The sequence below is a fragment of the Physeter macrocephalus genome, chromosome 5, assembly GCF_002837175.3.
Source record: "Physeter macrocephalus isolate SW-GA chromosome 5, ASM283717v5, whole genome shotgun sequence".
NCBI lineage: Eukaryota > Metazoa > Chordata > Mammalia > Artiodactyla > Physeteridae > Physeter > Physeter macrocephalus.
In genome coordinates this window covers 46,892,505-46,911,321 of record NC_041218.1, presented here as the reverse complement: position 1 = coordinate 46,911,321, position 18,817 = coordinate 46,892,505, and the positions used below count along the sequence as shown (strand labels likewise).

Sequence of the window (18,817 nt, the reverse complement as noted above, 5' to 3'; positions counted from 1 at the left end):
CTTCCCTAAGCCCTAAGTCTGCATTGAAGGCCCTTCCTGTGTGTGTGTTTCCAGGGAACCTTGTTTTTCCCATCAGTGCAGAGCCCCTTCCCCACTTTTTTCAAGTTGCTTATTATTCTCTCTTTCCTGAGTGACTTCTCGTGAGGGCAGATCCGTGTCCACCTTGTTCACAGGTATAGCTTTAGCAGGGAGCATCCTCTTGGCACAAAAAGTTCAGGCAGTAATTTTTTTTTCTTGAATGACTGACTAATTGAATTATTGGGTGAAAATAAAGACTATATACATATATAATATTTAGAAAATATAAATCTATATTTTTAATTGAAGTATAGCTCATTTACAATATTATATTAGTTGCAGGTGTACAACATAGTGATTCAATATTGTTATAGATTATACTCCATTTAAAGTTATTATAAAATAATGACTATATTTCCCTGTGCTGTACAGTATGTCCGCATTGCTTATTTATTTTGTACATAATAGCTTGTGCCTCTTAATCCCTCTACCCCTATCCTGCCCCTCCTCCTTTCCCTCTCCCCACTGGTAACCACTAATTTGTTCTCTATATCTGTGAGTCTGTTTCTTTTTGTTGTATTAATTCATTTGTTTTATTTTTTAGATTCCACATATAAGTGATAACATACAGTATTTGTCTTCCCTTGATAAAGTCTATATTTTGAGGAAAAGAAAAGATAATTCTATCAGAAGTTTGAGCGAAAATAGTTTGAGTAGTTTGAACATCATATTTGGCTCTGAGCTTCCTGGCAGCCAAGGCAAAGTGGAAATATGATAAGTTATATGATTCTCATTGTTCCAGGAAAGTAAGCTTTCTTTTTTAGTTTTAAGTTCAAAAAGAAACTGATCACCCCATAAGGAACACTGACTGTTGTAACAGGCAGCATCTTCATCAACAATTCCAAAAGTGGTATCGTCCCCATAGTGGGATGAGTAAGGCCTTCACACTCATTTGCAGTCAGGAGATGGTGCTCCTTCAGGAAGCAGAAATGACACAGTCCATCCCAGTAGTCCGTGGCCTGCTGGGCTCACTGGACACGTGGGCAGTGAGGACCCAGCATCATACTAACAGCTAACATAGGTGTCAGGCCCTGTTTGAAGTGCTTTACAAGGATGGTCTCACTTAATCTTCACAACAACCTCATGAGGATGGGTCCTATTTTTGTTGTCTTTGTTTTACAGATGAGGAGATGGGACAGAGAAGTTAAGAAATGTCCCTGTGGTCACATAGCTAGGAGTGGCGGAGCCGGGATGTAAACCCAGGCAGCCAGGCCCCAGGTTCTGGGCTCCAAACCAGGGTCGAGACTAGGGGAAGACGGGAAGACGAGTGAGGCGCTCCCCAAATTCAAAGGGGTCCCCCAGACCTCAGTAATCAGCATAAATAATATTTTAGTGCAATAGTTTAAAACTATTAATATTAATCTCAAAAAATCCACAATGAACAAAAAAATTTGAGACGATGGGATCTGCTCTTGCACTTGCCATGCTCACCTCACTGGCACCTCCACACCCGATTCTCCTCCAGCCTGCTCTCTGCTACTCTCTGCCCAGTGCAGTTCTTAGGATCCCTTAGGAGTTAAGGATTTGGAATCAGACGGAGTCCCCTGGATACCCATTGGGCTGCTTGCAAGTTGTGTGACCTCGGGCCAGTCACTCAATTTCTGAGCCCCAGTTTCCTCACATGGCAGAGGGCAGTAATAACAGTATTTATAGCACAGGCCCGGGATAGTTTTAAATGTGATAATGAGCAGAAGACACTTGCACGGTAGTGGAGGCTGCCCCAGGCCACTTGCATGGTAGTGGAGGCCGCCCCAGGCCACTGCTGTCCGTGAACTTCTGGGACTCGGAGGTCGCGAGGTGTTCCTCGGCGGGCACTGCATCTGCTCCGTTGTCATTCAGGCTGGTGCGCTCCTCATCCCTCAGGGAGTCTGGTTAGTGAGACCTGCATGGGATCTGCCATGGGGCTACCTGGCGACCTCTGGGACCTGGCTGGAAGCAGCTCTCTCAGGGTCAGGCTGCTCCCTGGGTCGTGGTCCCCAAGGAAGTGAGAGGAGGGAGGGTGCAGACACTTGATGGGTTCTCATTCCTCTCTCCTCTTCCCAGTTTGAAGCAGGCCCCTACGGATGTGTCCTGCTCACCCTGTCGGCCATCCTGTCCAGGTCCACAGAGCTGTGAGTATCTTCCTCATTCAATTCCGGGAGCCGGGCCTGTCTGTCTGGTTCACTGCTGCCTCCCCAGAGCCCAGGGCAGAGCTGGGCACACAGTGGGTGCGTAGTGAGCATGGAAGAATGAAGCAGTGGACTAGGGGCAGTTGGCTGGACAGGGGAGAGAGAACAGTTACATTCTTTGTACACGTGTGTTCAGTGCTACCCTCTGCTCCGTCTCCCCACGTGTGCTGGGGAGTGCATGGGATTCAGATCCAAAAGACCCTCAAAGAGCTTACAGCCTCCCTGGTGTCCCAGAGGCACTGCAATGGGCGCGTACTTGAGTACACATGTGGACCCCCCCGAGACACGTGCGGGGACATAAGAACTGGGAGATGACTGAGGGCCCTGTGAACTTCCTGTAGGCCAAGGCAGCCCCGAAGGCTTCAAGGTTCGTGTCTAGGGCCAACCCTGAGGGGCTGAGTGTGCCCCAGGGCCTTGGAGGCCGGGGGAGCAGGGAGGCTGGGTCCCCGGCTTGGACTCCATGCATCCTTATCAAACGTGGCCTCCCGGGCTGCCCGAGAACTGGAGTTCCGCCATCACCCTCATTCCCTAGGAGCCTTCTAGGCCTCTTTTCTGTATTTGTCACCTGGGCATTATGTCACTAGGGAGGGTAGCAGATTAACAGCACATTAATAGGTTTGTAAAGTACAATCCATTGCCCCATCCACTTCCAAGCAGAGCGCAGAGGGCGTGGAGACCTGGGGGAATGAATTTGCACTTTGCAGGGGTGCGTGGTGTTGGGGAAGATTTGGGAGCAGCTCTGAGCAGGCGGCCCCTGGAGCTGGGGAGGCGGAAAGAGTAGCCATGGGGAGCCCAGGCTGGGGACGCCCAGCAGAAGGAGACGCTCGCTCCCCACTCCTGGTCCTGGTCGGGCCCTGTCCGAGTTCCCCGTGGCCTCTGGTGCGGCTGGGAGGAGGAGGGCAGGGGCTCTGCAGCCTCGTGCTGCTAGCCTGCCTGCTGCTCGCTGCTCCTGACCTTATTAAATGCATGTGTGTGCACTTTCTAATGGCATTTTCCTTCTAATCCTGCCATAATGATATGATTCATTCCTGGCCGGGCTCATGTGCACGGCGACCGTAAGCCGCCCTGCCTTCTCCCCAGGCCTGGGTTTGCTAATCCCTGAGCTGACGGGTGTGTGGGTGAGACCCTTGAGCTCCCTGAGGGGAAGCTGAGCTCTCAGGAGGGCCAGGCCCTTTTGCAATCCTCTTGGCCTCAGTTTCCCCATCTGTATGGGGGCCCCTTGGCTCTGAGGGTCAAGGTCTCTGTGCTCAGTGTCTCTGCTCTAGGTGCCACGGGGCTTGTCAGCCTGGGGGCCGGGCACCCTGTTCACACGCACGCTCCTTAGGGAGCTGCTCTGGCAGCCCTGCCCATCTGAGGGGCCTTCGGGGCCCCATGTCCAGGCTGTGCTTCACGTTGTCCAGAGCTGGAGCACTGGGGCTGTTTCTGCCGTCTTCCCGCCCCATCCAGCCAAGCCACGCAGGGGTCAGTCCCTGCCTAGGTCGTGGCACCCGTGGGGCATCTGTGTCGGGGAGGCTACCTCGCTGGACCTGCACAGCCTCGTGCCCATGGTCCGGCCTGAAGTCACAGCACTGCCATGCCCCTCCCCCTCCACCAGTCACAGACACATACGCACACAGAGACACACAGATACACACAGACAGACACGGGCACAGAGAGACATACATAGACACAGAAAGAGACATACACAGACACACAGATATACACAGAGACACATGGATACACACACAGACACACACAACGCGGTGGGGGTCCCCTCCTTCCCCTTGTCCCCAGAGAGAGTATATAAAGACAGTCTCTCCTGCTTAGGGCCCCCGAGGACCTTCCCTGGGTCCTGGAGGCCAGTGGTTCTGAAGCCTCCCAGGGCAGCTATGGGCAGCCTGGCCCCTGCCTTCCAGGAGGACCTGCACAGAGACCTGCTTTAGCGTTGGCCCCGGCAGTGCTTTGGTGGGAGTTGTCTTACTCCTGTGGCCTCCCTTTCCCTTCTTCTGGGAAGACAGCATAGAGAACATTCTCATCGGCAGTGAGAAGGATAGCAACCAGCATCTAGTAAGCTTCCTGTGTGCCAGATCCTTTGCTGTAGCATTTTACACGAGACGCATATAATCCCCACGGCAACCCTGTTAGGGGTCACTATTGCGATCACCATCACCATCTCTGTCTTTCAGGTGAGGGAACGAGGCTCTGAGAGGCGAGTGACTTGCCCCAAAGTCACACAGCTCAACCCAGGCAGCCTGGTCCCAGACGGGGTTCTCTGGGTTTGCTGTTTAAAGACCTGAACTTGGGAATAAAACAGACTTGGTTTCAGGCCTGACTCCAAACTCCTTTGAGCTTGAGTTTCTTACCCTGTAAAATGAGGATGATAATTCCTGCCTCACAAGATTAAACGAAGAAATACATGTCGTGTGCTTGGCAGGGCTCTGGGTGGGTGGCAGGCCTCGGATAGTGGCCGCTGCTGGTCCCATTCTCTCCCAGCTGTGCTCAGGAGCGTCTTGTGCCCCGTGCTGTCCTGTCTTGCCCTCAGTCTTGGCTTGGTGCCTCGTGGTGGAGACATGGCCACAGGGACGTCCTGCAATGGGTGATGGGTCCTCCCTGGTGCCGGGAGACTGCTCTTAGGGGGAAGCCCCAGTTCTGCAAACACAGCTTAAAAACCAGAGGACCAGGCGATCCCAAGGGCCTTCCTGCTCTGGGGTCCGGTTTTAGCTTTGCTGAACCCTTTGATACCATTTCAGGGTGATCCGGTGCTACTTTGGGCAGTTGAAAACATGACCTGGTAGCCCAAAAAAGAGAGCAAGTCTCTCAAATCATATGCTGTTCGGCCAGGAGAAGTGGAGCTGGGGGAGGAGGGGCTGGGAAATGCAGCCGAACACAGTGTGAGTATGTGTTCGTTTGTGGCAGGGCGTGTGTGGACGGGAGATGGGTGAGTCTGAGGGGCTGGGTGTGAGACGATGTGGGTTTTGGTGGTTGTGTCTGAGATTGTGCGAAGGGTGACTTGATTGTGTGTGGGCAGGAGTGTGAGTCTGACTGAGCGCATGGCCGTCCCTTCCTCCTAGCAAGGCCCTGAGACTCATGCCTGAGGCCCAGGGGCAGCTGTCACAACAGAGTCATTGCCACCTGTCCACGGGCTGTCCCCAGCCCTGGGTGGAGCCAGGGTGAGGGCGCCATGGGCAGACACAAATGCAGCAGAGTGCAGCCTGGACACTTCACCCTCAGAGGCTGAAAGAACAGTGGCAAAGCTGGCCTTTGAGTTTTGCTTACCCCAGGCTGAGTGCAAAGGCTTGAGAAGGTTTCATTATTTTCTGCTTGATTTCAAGCCATCTATTTTCTTTCCTAAGATCTCGAATTGCTTACAGTAAATCTCATACAGGCTTTCATGTTCTCCTCGTTCCCCTGCTTTCCACACCACATGGCCCAGAACTTTCCCCAGCGCATTCTCACAAGCCCCGAGGATGCCCAAGGTTCTGGGGCCAAGGCCAGCTCCGAGCCAGCCCTGCGCAGCGCAGTGCAGGGGGTGGGCCAGCCCCTCGGCACAGGGGAGGGCTCGGGCGCTGCCCCCCCACCGCCACCCCGGGTGACTTAGGCCTGGGCGGTGAGAGGAGACAGCTTGTGAAGAAAACCTTTTCATTCAGTAGACCTTTGGCATTCATCACAGGGGCAACTTCGGATGGCCAAGGGCAATCTTGAAAGTCCAGAATAGGAGGTGCTTTGTCATCTGCCGAAGTGATTTTCGAGCAGCACAAGCCAGGCGCTGGGGGCGTGGAGAAGCCTCCACACCGCGTGGCTCTGTGTTCTTTGTAACCATCTCCAGCGGAGGGAAAACAACAACACAGTGAAATAGCCTTGAACTGAAAGCCAGCCGTGAGCGTCGGTCAGGCGAGGGCAAGTGACGGAAGCACAGTTCTTGGCCCAGCGTAAGCAGAAAACAATGCAATTAATTGATTGATATCAAAAGCCCAGGGCTTTGGGAGTGGCTGGGTCCAGGAGCGCAGACAGCGTCTTTGGGACTTGGTGTCCCCCATTCTGTCTCTTCTCTCTTCTTTCCTCTGTCTCTGTCGTGTGCTCGGGGGAGCCTCCTGCACGGCGGGCTCCAGGGACCCTTTTCTCGGGCTGCCGCTGTTCCTGATGCCTCATGGTGGCCAGGCCCAGGCCGCGGCCATTGTGGGGCAGGTGAGACTCAGGGCCTCCCCCGGAAGGTGGCCTACCACACTGGCTGGGGAAGGGATGGGCTGTATAGTCAGGAACGGGAGGTGTGAGACGTATCAAGGAGCCAAGAGCAGGCCTGAACTCGGGGGTGAGTCAGATCTGGGCCTGATGGAGGCCCTGCAGGCCACTCTCAGAAGTGGAGAGAAGCAGTGACGAAGCTCCCAGTCCACCTCAGGGAGGCTGGGCGGGCCAGTGGATGGCAGCGTAAGGGTTCGAGCAGGGGGCTGTTCAGGTTGAGAAGCCCAGGTGTTCGGTAGCCCTAGCTGTGCTGTGCTGGGGGAAGGAAAAGATAGGAGACTTGTCAGCGTTCTCCTCCACCCTCCTGTCGCACCCCCTAAACTCTCCCAGCCCAGGATGGGAGGTGCGCACGGAACTGCCCAGACCGGGTACCCTGGCTCGATACGGACAACAACTGCTTTGCGGCCCTGAACGGAGCCTGGCCTTTCTCCCCTGGGTCTTCCAGGTGGGACACGGGAGACCGGGCAGGATGGTAAATGGCCCTCCCTCCCGACATGCCAGGCTCTTTGGACTATAGCTGGAAAACAGGAGGAGAGGAACTTTCTCAATGAATTCCAAGTCACCTGTAACCTGGACTCGGATTCTGGTGGAGGCTGTGCTAGTGAGCGCTTTCAGCAGATGTGTCTGAGGGGGCCGTGGTGGTGGGTAGGAGGCAGACCCAAAGGGCTTGCTGGTACCTTTGTCATCGGAAGCAGCAGATGCTCCACCCAGACCCCACTTCCTTCGACTGACCTTCCTTCCTCGCCCAGGTTCCTTTTCTGGGAGCCCCCAGCTCCCGTGCAGTGAGCGCAGCTCCATCCTGTAGCTCTCCAGCTGGCTCCCCCAACCCAAGGAAGGCAGTTGCTGGAGGCCCAGCCTCAGCTGGAGGCGGAGGAGAGAGGGAGGGGCCCTGGGCCCCTGCAGGTGCACAGCAAACGGGCCCCAAATGGCGTGAGCCTGACCATACCCAGGCCTGTGGAACAGCCTCCAGAAGCTGGGTCCCGGGCCGTGTTTGAAGGCAGGCAGAAGCAAGTGTCCTGCCCAAGTAGCTGAGGCTGGCCTGGAACAGCCCAGCCCAGGCTTTGGGGGCTGCCAACAACCCAAGGGACAGGCCCATAGGCCCGGGACCATCATCCCATTCTGCAGCTGTGGGGACCAAGGTTCTGAGAATTAAGGGCAGGTTGGCACACAGCTGACACCATCACCCGAGTCTCCTGTGCCTGCGTCTCCCATCCTGGGCTAGGGGAGGAATGACAGGCGCTGGTCAGCTGTGTCTGCCCACTTAGAGGGAGAATGGGAAACAGGACCCCAGGGAGTCCCGGACCAAACTGATGCTTGTCCACCGGCTTCACTCTCCACCTCATTTCAGCCGGCATAGTCTGGTCCCAGGCTGCTGAGATGGCAAGTCGTGGCCCGTGGGTGCCAGGTGGGTGTGGCTGAGGGCAGCAGGTCTGCGCATAGACGGAGCCTGAGGGCTGGATGCGGAGAAGGGCGACCAAGCCCAGGCCACGCCATGCCAGGGTTAGTGGCAGAGCTGGGAGGGTCTCCTGACGCTCGGTGCATCTAACACCCCTACCCACTCACCCCAGAGCTATACATACCTCCTTGTTCCATGAAGGGCTTGCTCAGGTGCCCAGGTACAGAGAACAGGCCTCAGGAGGTGGGAGAGGCCATTAACCTTTTTTTTTTTTTTTTTTTTTTTTCCCGGTACGCGGGGCCTCTCACTGCTGTGGCCTCTCCCGTTGCGGAGCACAGGCTCCGGACGCGCAGGCTCAGTGGCCATGGCTCACGGGTCCAGCCGCTCCGCGGCACGTGGGATCTTCCCGGACCGGGGCACGAACCCGTGTCGCCTGCATCGGCAGGCGGACTCTCAACCACTGCGCCACCAGGGAAGCCCAACCTTTTTTTTTTTTAACATCTTTTTTGGAGTATAATTGCTTTACATTGTTGTGTTAGTTGCTGCTGTATAACGCCACTAACCTTTTTTTTTTTCTTCAAAGGTGAACATGACTTGATTTAAAAAAAATTTTTTTAACATCTTTATTGGAGTATAATTGCTTTACAATGGTGTGTCAGTTTCTGCTCTATAACAAAGTGAATCAGCTTTACATACACATATATCCCCATATCTCCTCCCTCACGCGCCTCCCTCCCTCCCTGCCCATCCCACCCAAGCCAAGCCGCTAACCTTTTGAAAGAACCTTTTGTTCCAGGCCAGCTTCAGCTGTTTGGGTGGGAAACTTGCTTCTGCCTGCCTCCAAACACGGCCTGGGACCCAGCTTCCGGAAGCCGTTCTGCAGGGCTGGGTGTGGGCAGGCTCACATCATTTAGGGCCCGTTTGCTGTGCACCTGCAGGGTTAGGGCCCAGTTCTGGGCACCATGGGGCCAGACGGACACAACATAACCCAGGCCCTCCAAGTCCTTGCTGCCTGGAGGGACAAGGCTGGCACCCGAAAAGCAGGGGGTGGGCACTCTTAGGAAGGGGATATCTGCAGGGAGATGGGGCACATCTCTCTGGGGCAAGGGAGGTGTCCCTTTGTGGAGGAGGTGACAGTTAGCAGGGCTCTGAGCGTTATGTGGGAAGGGTTGCAGCAGGCAGCAAGAACGAAGCAGGCGAAGGCTAGCAGAGGGGTTTTTGCAGGGAAGGGCTCCTCGAGGCGCGGTTGGAAGGAAGGTGCCGGCACGTGGAAGAGGACTGGGGGAGGTGAGGTGGAAGGCAGTGGGGGAAGGGCTTGGGCATCTCTGCTTTCTCTTCCTTCCTCCAGGCAGGTCCCTCTCTCTCCATCCACGCTCCTTGCCCTGCTTCCTGGGTCCCCTTCCTCTTTAGGGCCCGTGCCTGCAGAATGGAAATAATACCCGGGCCCTCTAACCTGTGGAGCTGTCTGCGGTTTGCCAGGCATTTTTATGGCCTCAGCCCTTATTGCAACGACTCTTTGAGGTGGTTATTGTTATCCCCATCACGGGATGACACACCCAAGGCTCAGAGGTAGAAAGCAATTTGCCAAAGGTCACACAGCGCAGGTGGCAGAGGGGGCCTGACACCCAGGTGTTCTGACTCATTGTCCATTCCCTGTCGACGTTTCTGAGAAAACAGTCAATATCCGCCACATCCAAATCCTTTTCAGATATTCATGGCCACAGTTCAATCTCTGGGAGCGGAGACTCCATTTATTCTGGGTTTTTGGCCGTGATACGAATAGTGGAGGTGGCAGGAATTATGACCTCTCAGTCATTGTTTTGTTTTTGTTGTTGTTGTTATTGCTGGTATCGCAGGAAAAAGGAAGTGACCTTTACCAAATGTCAAATGCTTTATATAGTTCATCTCATTCAGTTCTCACAGCAATCTGTAATAGAAGGAGGTGTCTTCATACCCGTTTTACAGGTGGGGAAACTGAGGCTCAGAGACGTGAGCAACCGGTAAGCGACAGCAACTGGATTTGAATCCCAGGCTCCCTGACTTCAGAGCCCACGTTCTCTCAGTTGTTCCACAGCTGTCCTTTCCCTGTTGATACTGTCCTCGAGAGTCAGTAGAAGTCCCACCAAACAATGGGTGATTGTTTGTGGAGGCTGCTGCAGGTGGCAGGGAGTGCAGTGGAAGGTGCAGTCTCTGGGGGAAGGTGTCCTGGGAGAGACAGGCAGGAGCTGACCCAGTGGAATGTGGTGGTGCCCCGGGCCTGGTGGCCTAGAGGTCAGGTGGAGGGGAGGTGGCTGGTTGGGTCCTCCCCGGTTAATTACCAACTATTTTAGGCATGATGTTTTAAATATCAGAGTCGTGGACCAGGCACACTTGTTCACATCCTGGAAGGTCCCCAGAGACCCCTTGCTCCAGGTCTCTGGTTTTATAAATGAAGACACAGGCTGAGAGCGAGGCATTGACTTGCCCGAGGTCACTCAGCCAAGTCCAGGACTGAGCTGGCCATTGACCCCTCCTCTTGTGGACACCAAGTTTAGGTGAATTTTGGCTGTAGACCAGAACCATATTTCTAGGCCACTTGGACACATTTTCCTTCTTTTTCAGAGACTTCTGCACAAAATGCCCAGATTCATATGCTCAGTCGTGTGTTGGGGAAGCTTTAGAGGGAAGGGACAAGCTGTGTCCCAGCCGGGGAGGGTGGGGACCAGGAGAGGGGCTTCAGGGCTCAGGGACCTGCCTAGAGCTGGCCGGCCGGGTTGACTATCACGTGTTTCAGGCCACCCTAGACAGTGTGATGTTGGTGCCAGGGACACAGTCCCTGACTCTGTGTGGCCACAAGTCCCTTCTCCTTTCTGGGCCTCAGTTTCCCCGTCAGTAGAAGAGAGATGGCCGCTCTTGCCCGCTGACCTCACAAGACTTTAGGGAGGACAGTGTCCCTGAAAGCGTCTGAGACCGCAGACTCTGCAGATCCGAGGCTCGGGTGCTGTAAGCTGCTCAGTGGCAGAACCTCTGCCCCTCTGAGCCCTGTGCCAGAGGGCGGGCTGGACAGAGGCAGTGGAGTTCTAAGACCGGCTTCAGCCTGAATGTGGGCTGGCACCTGTCACTAGCCCTGGGCCAGCTGTGTCCTTTCTCTAGCCGTCCATTCTCCCATCTGCAAAATGCTGGGCCCCGGAGGCTCTGCCAGCCCTGATGTCCTCTTTGTTCCTTTTCTTGGTGCAGTGCAGTGTCTCTGGGACCTCCCGATGGGGGCAGAGCTGGGAGAAGCCGTCCTTGCTGGCATCCTGGGCAGAGCCCCTTCCTCTGTCAGTGGGTGGACTGGACACCCCCAGGATGTCCAGTTGTTCCAGGTCCTGGCCCTTGGCTTCCAGAATGCTGAGGAGGCTGGCGGCAGGGCAGCCAGGGCCAAGCCCTTCCTCGTAAGTTTCCATGCCCTGGGCAAGCCCACTCAGGCTCCCCCCACTCTGTGCTTCCTGCCATCTAAAATCCAGACAAGCTCCTGTTCCCTAAAGTGTTCCCCAGTGCAGGACAGTCTCAGGGGGCAGACTTCCTCAGGCCCTGGCTCTCCCTCACCCAGCCTGGTGCCTGGGTCCTCGGGCTATGCAGATCTCTTCTGGGACCCAGTGTTGTCCAGCTCCCAGGAGGACTGTGGAAGGAATAAGCTGCTCTTTAGACTGGAATGGTCAGTCCCAGGGGAGGGCCCATCACAGCTTGTAGCTCAGAAGCCCAGAAAATAGGAACCTTAGAGCTCAGGCAGCCCCTCCATGGATTCAGCCCTTGCTCCCAGGACACCGCCTGCCCCTGTGCAAGTCCCTCATGTTGCAGAAGGGGAGACTGAGCCCCAGAGAGGAGAGGTCTGTGGCCACACGGCAAGACGGGGCTAGAACTCTGGTCTGGTGACGGCCCTGCCGTGTGAATCGCCTCCTCTGGGGCAGAGCAGAAGCCTCTTGTTTCTTTGCTGCACGACTCCTCACACTCAGCTCTCCAGGGATTTCCCCTAGAGTGAGGTCTGGGCATCTAGATTTGCCGGAGTTGTAAATCTCTGAAGCCATAAGCCGCTCCTTGGCATCTCCCAAATGCCCTAGTATGAAATACAGATGTTCCTCCTTTTCAAGATCTGAGCCTACTTCTGAATTTCCCATCGTGTTTGCACCTAAGGATGCAATTACCATTTCCTTCTATTGTCCTTTCTGCCCGTCCCTCTGCTCTCAGCTGACGCAGGCGCTCAAACCCGCTGGGTGAACACGAGGCTGTGAGAAGATCAGACTGCTTCTGAAAGCTTCCGGGTGGCTTGGGGCCAGCGATCCTTATCAGTCCACCCAGGGCTCCTCGGAGGCTATTTTCTTCCCTTCAGAAGATGCCTGTATATATGCCACGGGGAGCGTTTCCATCAATTCTTCCGCCCAAGCCAGTGCCAGCCACACGCCGGCCTCGTCCATTTGTCCCCCGTCCCCCCAGCTGGCCCCTTCCCAGGCCCGCTGGGTCGTTTCTGGCAGGCCAGCCTCCAAGGCCCTTCCTGAGAACCCCCGGCCTCCGTGGTTCTCGACTGGGCCCTGCGGTGTCAACCCAGCCCGTCTTCTCGTGTGGACCACAAACCGTCCCTGTTCGGCCACTGTTAGTGAAATCCACAAGAAAGCATTTCTGCTATGGAGTCATGGAGCTTGAGTTTCTAAGCTCGTTTGGGACCAGAGTGCATGTTTTAGGTTTGTGGACTTAACGGCAGATTGAGATTTAAAGCATAAAAGTGAGGCCAGGGTTTTCTTCTCTTCCACTAACAGGAAACACAAACGTCATGATTGCTTGCCTCTTCCTACCTCTGGGCCACCCCTCGGCGCTCTCTTTGGGGTGCGGATGTAGCCCGTGCTGGGTGGGCAGCAGTGGAGGGAGCCAGCTCCCTGGCCTCACATCACCGCCCTGGCGTTACCTCTCTGAGCTTCTTTCCATGTCTGTAAAATAAAGTAATTCCTACTTCACTGGGTGGCTGGAGGTTTGAAATGCTGTCCTCTGAGTGCGGTCTGTAGGTGGGAGCTCCTTTCCTGTTACCTGTCTGTCCCACGGCTCTGTCCAACAACAGTGCTTGGTCTCCCGAGGGATTTACTTTGGGGTAAAAGGAATAATAATGTCCTAATGGTGGGCTTTCTAGACGGTAGGATGGTTTTGAGATTTGGGGGCAGGGGGCTTGCCTCCTGGTGCTGACCTGACATGTGACAGGGCCATTGCTGACCTGACACTCTGCACCGTTCTGGCCCCCAGTAGCATACAGCCCTAGAAATCTCTTTCTTTCAGTTTGGTGGGGTTTCTTTTGGCAAAGGGGCTTTTCACCTTGTGCCCTTAGGGGGACCCCATTCCGAAGGTGGAGCCACAGAGGTGATCTAGGGTGGAGGGGAACACAGGCCTCGGAGACTGGCAGCTAGGCCCCCCGCCAGCTCCCTCGCCCACGAGCTGAGTGCCCTGAGCACGTCAATTCTTCTCTGAGCCTTGGTTTTTCTCTCAGGGTTTAGGGAATAATGGTTGTACTCGGCCTGGTACAGGGTCTATGCCCAGGTGGTGGCAGCTATTGTTTTAGGACTCAAGGAGGCATTAGAGGCCGTTCCCCCCATTTAACCGACTTGCAGACCGAGGACTGGAGATGGCAGGGGATGTCCCAGTCCCCACCCTTAGTAAGCGACAGTAGGAGTGTGAATGCAGGACGTGGATTCCAAACCCAGGGCCCTTTCTGCTGTGGCACGCTTCCATCACGAACCTCTGGTGTCTGCCGAGGGCCTGGTGGCCCTCTGCAGGCCAGAGTGGAGGCCATTGCCCACAGCAGAGTGAGCCCCGGGCTCCAGCTCCGGGGAGGGCACAGAGCACAGAGGCTCAGGTTCCCGCCAAATCCGGAATTCGGGGCCTCAGCCTGGAACCCGAGGGGAGGCCCTGGCCACCCTCGAGGTTTGCCCGGCATCCTGAGTCCGGCAGAGGTGTGCTAACAGCCCTTTCTTCTTGCTCTCCAGTGTCCGCCAGGACTTCGACGTCCCCACCAGCCACCTGATTGGAGCACACGGATACTGCACGCAGGTCAGGGCCGCAGTGGGGCGTGGGGCGGTCAGGTGCTTCTTTCCCTTCCTCTTGCCTTCTGTCTTTGCCCCTGCCAGCACTCCCCAAGCAGCTTTCGTGTTCCGCCTCCGCTGGGCTTCTTCCTCACGGAGACCTAGAAAGGGAACTCAGGTTAACTTCTGTTTCTGGAGTTTGCCGTACCCGATCTGTGTGCCCGGAGCTGCAGGAGGTGCAAGAGGGGCAGAGCCAGGTGCTGCCCAGCCCGGAGCCCCGGCATAGGCTGGGAGCCCGAGGCCCAGCTGGGGGGACGACGGCCATGGCACCCTACGTTTGTACAGCACATTGTCTTTATGACGGCCCACCCCTCTGCATCTTCACAGAGGGGCCCTCCAGTGGCTCCGGCGGGGGGTGGGCAGGGGGTCCCGTAGCACAGCTCCTTGTCATCAACCCTCCCAGTCACCGGTGACACGAGGAAAGGGATCTGTTTCAGATCCCATCAGCGAGTGCCAGGACTGGGAGCCGAATGCTGCACGTGTCCACTGTCTGAGCCCTTCTCTGCATGGCAAGGCCTCCTGAGTGGCCGCCGGGCCACAGTTAAATCTGACCCTCGGTGCATCTGGGGGTGGCGTGTGTAGCACAGACAGGCTGAGCCGAGCTGCTCTGGCTGCTGGGCCCAGCTGAGGACCCAGTTGTCCTAGGGGTCCTGGCTCACTTGTGCCAGTCCTGAAAACATACCTGGGCACCGTGCACGGGGCGTGACCCAGGGGTGGGCAGTTAAGCAGCGTACAGAGGATGCAGAACAGAGTCCGGGGCTGGATGCTGAGCTGTGTTGGCAGTTTCACTTGCGGCACGAGCTGGAGCGAATTTCTTCCCCTCCCTGCACCTCGGTCTCCTCATTTGTAGAATGAAGCATTTGGACTAGATCGGTGCTTCTTAACCTTTGATGTGCACACGAGTCCCGCAGAGTCTTGCTGAAGAGCAGGCTCAGATTCGGTGGGCCCGGGCTAGGGCCTGAGGGTTTGAATTTCTAACAGGCTTCCAGGAAGGGTGATGCCGCTGGTCCACGGACTACACTTTGAGTAGTGAGGAACCAGATGACCGCTAAGCTTTGCCACTGAGTGATTTTGAGTCTAGGGGCAGGGAGCGTCCTGTCACTATTTCTCCCCCATTTTGAGGAGGCTTCCTGCTCTGAGGAAGGTTTTGAGACACACCCCAGATGGGGAGCAGGACCTTTTCTCCCCCCTTGAAAACCCGTTGCGAGCACTTGAATGTGTCTGAAGAAGGCCATGCCTTTCTTAGGCTGCTGCTGGCCCTGAGGTGCAGTATCTCAGAGCAGACATTTCCTCCAAATTCTTTCTCGTTTCCTCTGCAAGAACACAATGAGGCCCCCTCGGTATCTCCCTCCAACGAGGGCCCCTCTGCGGCCATCAGAGGGACCTCTTTTACTACCTCTGGGGCAGGGATCCTGGTGTTGACGGAGGGATTTATTAACCTGCACATCACTCTCACAATTCCGGGGAAAACACTTCTGTGAACTCTGCCTTCCAGAGTTTATGATGGGCAAGGGCTATTATGGCCATTCCCACGTACCACGGAGGAGATTCCTGCGGGCTGGCCTCGCACGCGCCAGCCCTGGCAGAAGGACTTAGACAGAAGCTCCTGCCCCAGCGCTAAGGCTGGGCTCGCGTGTATCCTTCCTTAGCAGGGCAGCGCGTACTTAGCGGTTGCCCTCCGTTTTGAATCTTTGGCTGGCCAGGTGGTACTCTGAGGGTAACAAGTGAGGGGAGAGGGAAGGGACACCAGAAAGGGAGCCGGAAAGTGAGGGTGGGAGTCCGGCTCTGTCACTAAGCAGCTGTGTGGCCTGGGCAAATCCTCTCCCAGCTGCGAGCCTGTTTCCGCATTCTTGGAGCCCTGGATGCTCTGCTTGAGGAAGGGCCCTTGCAGCCAACCCAGTGCCGGAGGCACTGGCTAAAGGAGTTGGCCAGAGAGTCAGAGCTCCACAGGTCACCGTCTCCTGATTCTGGGGTTGGCAGGCTTGCTGGCCTGTCGGGTGCGAGGCATGAGTTGTGCAGCCATGCAGCCAACAGAGGCAGAGACGGAGCAGGAACCCAGGCTGGGGCCTGCCTGCCTTCTCCTCCCTGCCCCTGCTATCCTCTCCTTTCCTTCCCCCCCCCCCGAAGACCCCGCCCTCACTGGTGAAATCCCAATACGGCCTGGAGCTGAGTTATTGGTGTCACCCCATTGTCAGCTTCCTGGTGTTGATAATGCGCTCTGGTTATGTAAGATGTTATCGTTGGGGGAAGCTGGGTGAAGGGTGCACAGGAACTCTCTGTACTATTTTTGCAACTTCTTTTGACTCTAAAATTATTTCAAAATCAAAAAGCTTATTAAAAAATATCCAAGACTTCAAGACCCACCCAAATGCCGCTTCTCCACAAAGCGGCTCCGACTCAGTCATGTGGTCCTGTGTCCGTGTGGGCCACGAGTGCTCCCTGCACACATTGTTATAGCCCCAGTCACATCCTACATTGTGCTTCAGGCGTGCAGGCCCGCACTGGTCCCCCCTCTAGACCCGGACGCCCGAGGTCAGGAGCCACTCTTTCCCTCCAGCGGGACCCGCACCCCACCCCCAGCCAACCCACACACAGGGTCCTGGGCACAGTTGGCGTCCAGTGAATGCTTGTGGAATAAGGATTGATGAGTTCCCAGAGTCACTTTGATGAGCAGAGTTGGCAGCTTCCCTGAGGGCTGTGGGAACGCTGAAGTCACAGCCCCCTCTGATTTCGGTCTCTCGCCCTCCTTGCTTTCTTCCTTCCTTTTCCGCCCTTTTTCTCTTGTTCCCCATCTCCCCTTGACAAGCCTTTCCCCTTTCTCTCATCAACAGGAACTTGTCAATCTGCTCCTGACCGGGAAAGCCGTGTCCAATGTTTTCAACGACGTGGTTGAGCTCGATTCTGGGAACGGGAACATCACGCTCCTCAAAGGCATCGCCGCACGCAGCGACATCGGCTTCCTGTCCCTCTTTGAACACTACAGCATGTGCCAGGTACTGAGCCCTCGGGCCTCCAGAGACCCAAGAGCCTGGCTCTCTGGGACCAACAGGAGGGAGGGAGGAGAAGGAGAGTTGGGTCCAGTTCCTGGAGCTGGGTCCAGTCTCAATCACGGAGCGTATGGGAAAACTGCAGTTTCACCGCCATCCAGTACAGGCATGTGGTTCACTCCCAGAGCCAGCTGATACCATGAAAGGGACTTCTAGGGATTTACAGTGTGCTCGTGCATTAGAGTGGCCACAGTTGTCGTGTGTGTGTGTGTGTGTGTGTGTGTGTGTGTGTGTGTGTGTGTGTTGGCCAGGGGGTCTTCTCCAGGGACAAGGGCCTGAGGTCTTGGACCTCGTGTTAGTTTCCTACGGCTGTCTCAACAAAGCACCACAAACCGGGTGGCTTAAGACCACAGAAACGTGTTGTTTCGTAGTTCTGGAGCAGAAGTTCTCCTAACAGAAGTCTAAAATCAAGGTGTCGGCAGGGCAACACTCCTCCCGAAACCCACAGGGAGAATAAGCCTTCCTTGTCCCTTCTAGCTTTTGATGTTTTCCAGCAATCCTTGGTGATCCTTGGCTTGTGGCTGCATCACTCCAGTCTCTGCTTCTGGTGTCACATGGCCATCTTCTCCCTCTGTGTCTCCTTTTCTCATAAGGACGTCAGTCATGTGGATTGCGGGCCCACCCTACCCCGCTAACCTCGTCTTAACTAATTACATCTGCAACAACCCTATTTCCAAATAAGACCACATTCTGAGGTACTGGGGGCTAGAACTTCAACAGATCTTTTGGGGGGGGACACAATTCAACCCATAATAGGCCTTACTCAGTCTGTTTGCAAGTGTATTGGTCCCTCTACCTTTTCTCTCACTGCAGCCAGGGTCTTAGAAAGGGCTGGACCCCCAGGTGAAGCTGGGCACGGGGTAGGGTGACAGTATCTCTGGGCAATATGGGCAGGGGACCACTGGGCCCTGTGTTCTTGTCCCAGCCTGCTGCTGAACCCTCTCTGAGCCTCGGTTTTCATGTCTCCAGGGAAGACATTGTTCTGTGGTCGATTACATGAAAGGGTTGTCCTGAGGGGTAACAGGAGGTCTTTCTCTGGTGACCGGCCCAGCAAAGATTCTTGGAGGGTCAGGATGAGGCCCCATTCATCTTACATCCCCAGAACCAGGGATGCAGAGACTGACCCAAAGGGATACTCAGAGTATGCTAGGTGGATGGGTATGCAGGGCGGTTCAGTCTCATCATGTCCTTCCTGCATGATCACATGTTTGGGTGTGCTGTCCCATCGAGCGCCGTTGTTCAGGTGGCCCCGTGCCCAGATTCCACCTCTGGGTGACACCCTACCCCCCACGGACAGGAAGCAGCCTTGTGGGTTCCAAAGACTTGGGGAGAAAAGAGTGACAGTGACTCCTTCCCAGATGTGCTGGTGTCAGGAGGGAGCCCAGGAATGTAGCCACGTGGCCCGTGAGAAGCACCAGGAACCCTGAGCATCAGATCCTGGGTGGGCTCTGAAGGCATTCAGCCCAAAATTCCACGGGCTGAGAGTTAACCTTGCCCGGGCTCGCAGAATCCCCAGGCTTACCATGAGCCCTGGTTTCACTCTTGTGTGGAGGGCATTGGTCAAAATGTAAACTATTTTCCTTCCGTCTGTTGAGGGTAATTGACGGGAACAGCAGTTGGGCGACATCCTGTCCTTGGAACAAAATGCTGATTGCACAAATTCAGGTCCTACAATGATCCTTGAATCCACGTAGACCACTCCCCCCACCCGCCCCCTGCTCTGCTATTGTTTGCTTCCTCGAAGACTGGGTGTTTTTTTTTTTTTTTTTTTTTGTGGTACGCGGGCCTCTCACTGTTGTGGCCTCTCGCGTTGCGGAGCACAGGCTGCGG

The 18,817-nt window shown here is 55.5% G+C and overlaps 1 protein-coding gene across 1 annotated transcript in view; it reads left to right on the top strand.

Moving 5' to 3' along the window:
- Positions 1 to 18,817, top strand: part of MINDY4 (MINDY lysine 48 deubiquitinase 4) — a 105,405-nt gene that overhangs the window by 80,529 nt on the left and 6,059 nt on the right. The window contains exons 13-15 of the mRNA XM_007130014.4: positions 2,122 to 2,189; positions 13,845 to 13,908; positions 16,772 to 16,933. Of these exons, the coding sequence (XP_007130076.2) occupies positions 2,122 to 2,189; positions 13,845 to 13,908; positions 16,772 to 16,933 (294 nt within the window). The remainder of the gene's footprint in view (positions 1 to 2,121; positions 2,190 to 13,844; positions 13,909 to 16,771; positions 16,934 to 18,817) is intronic.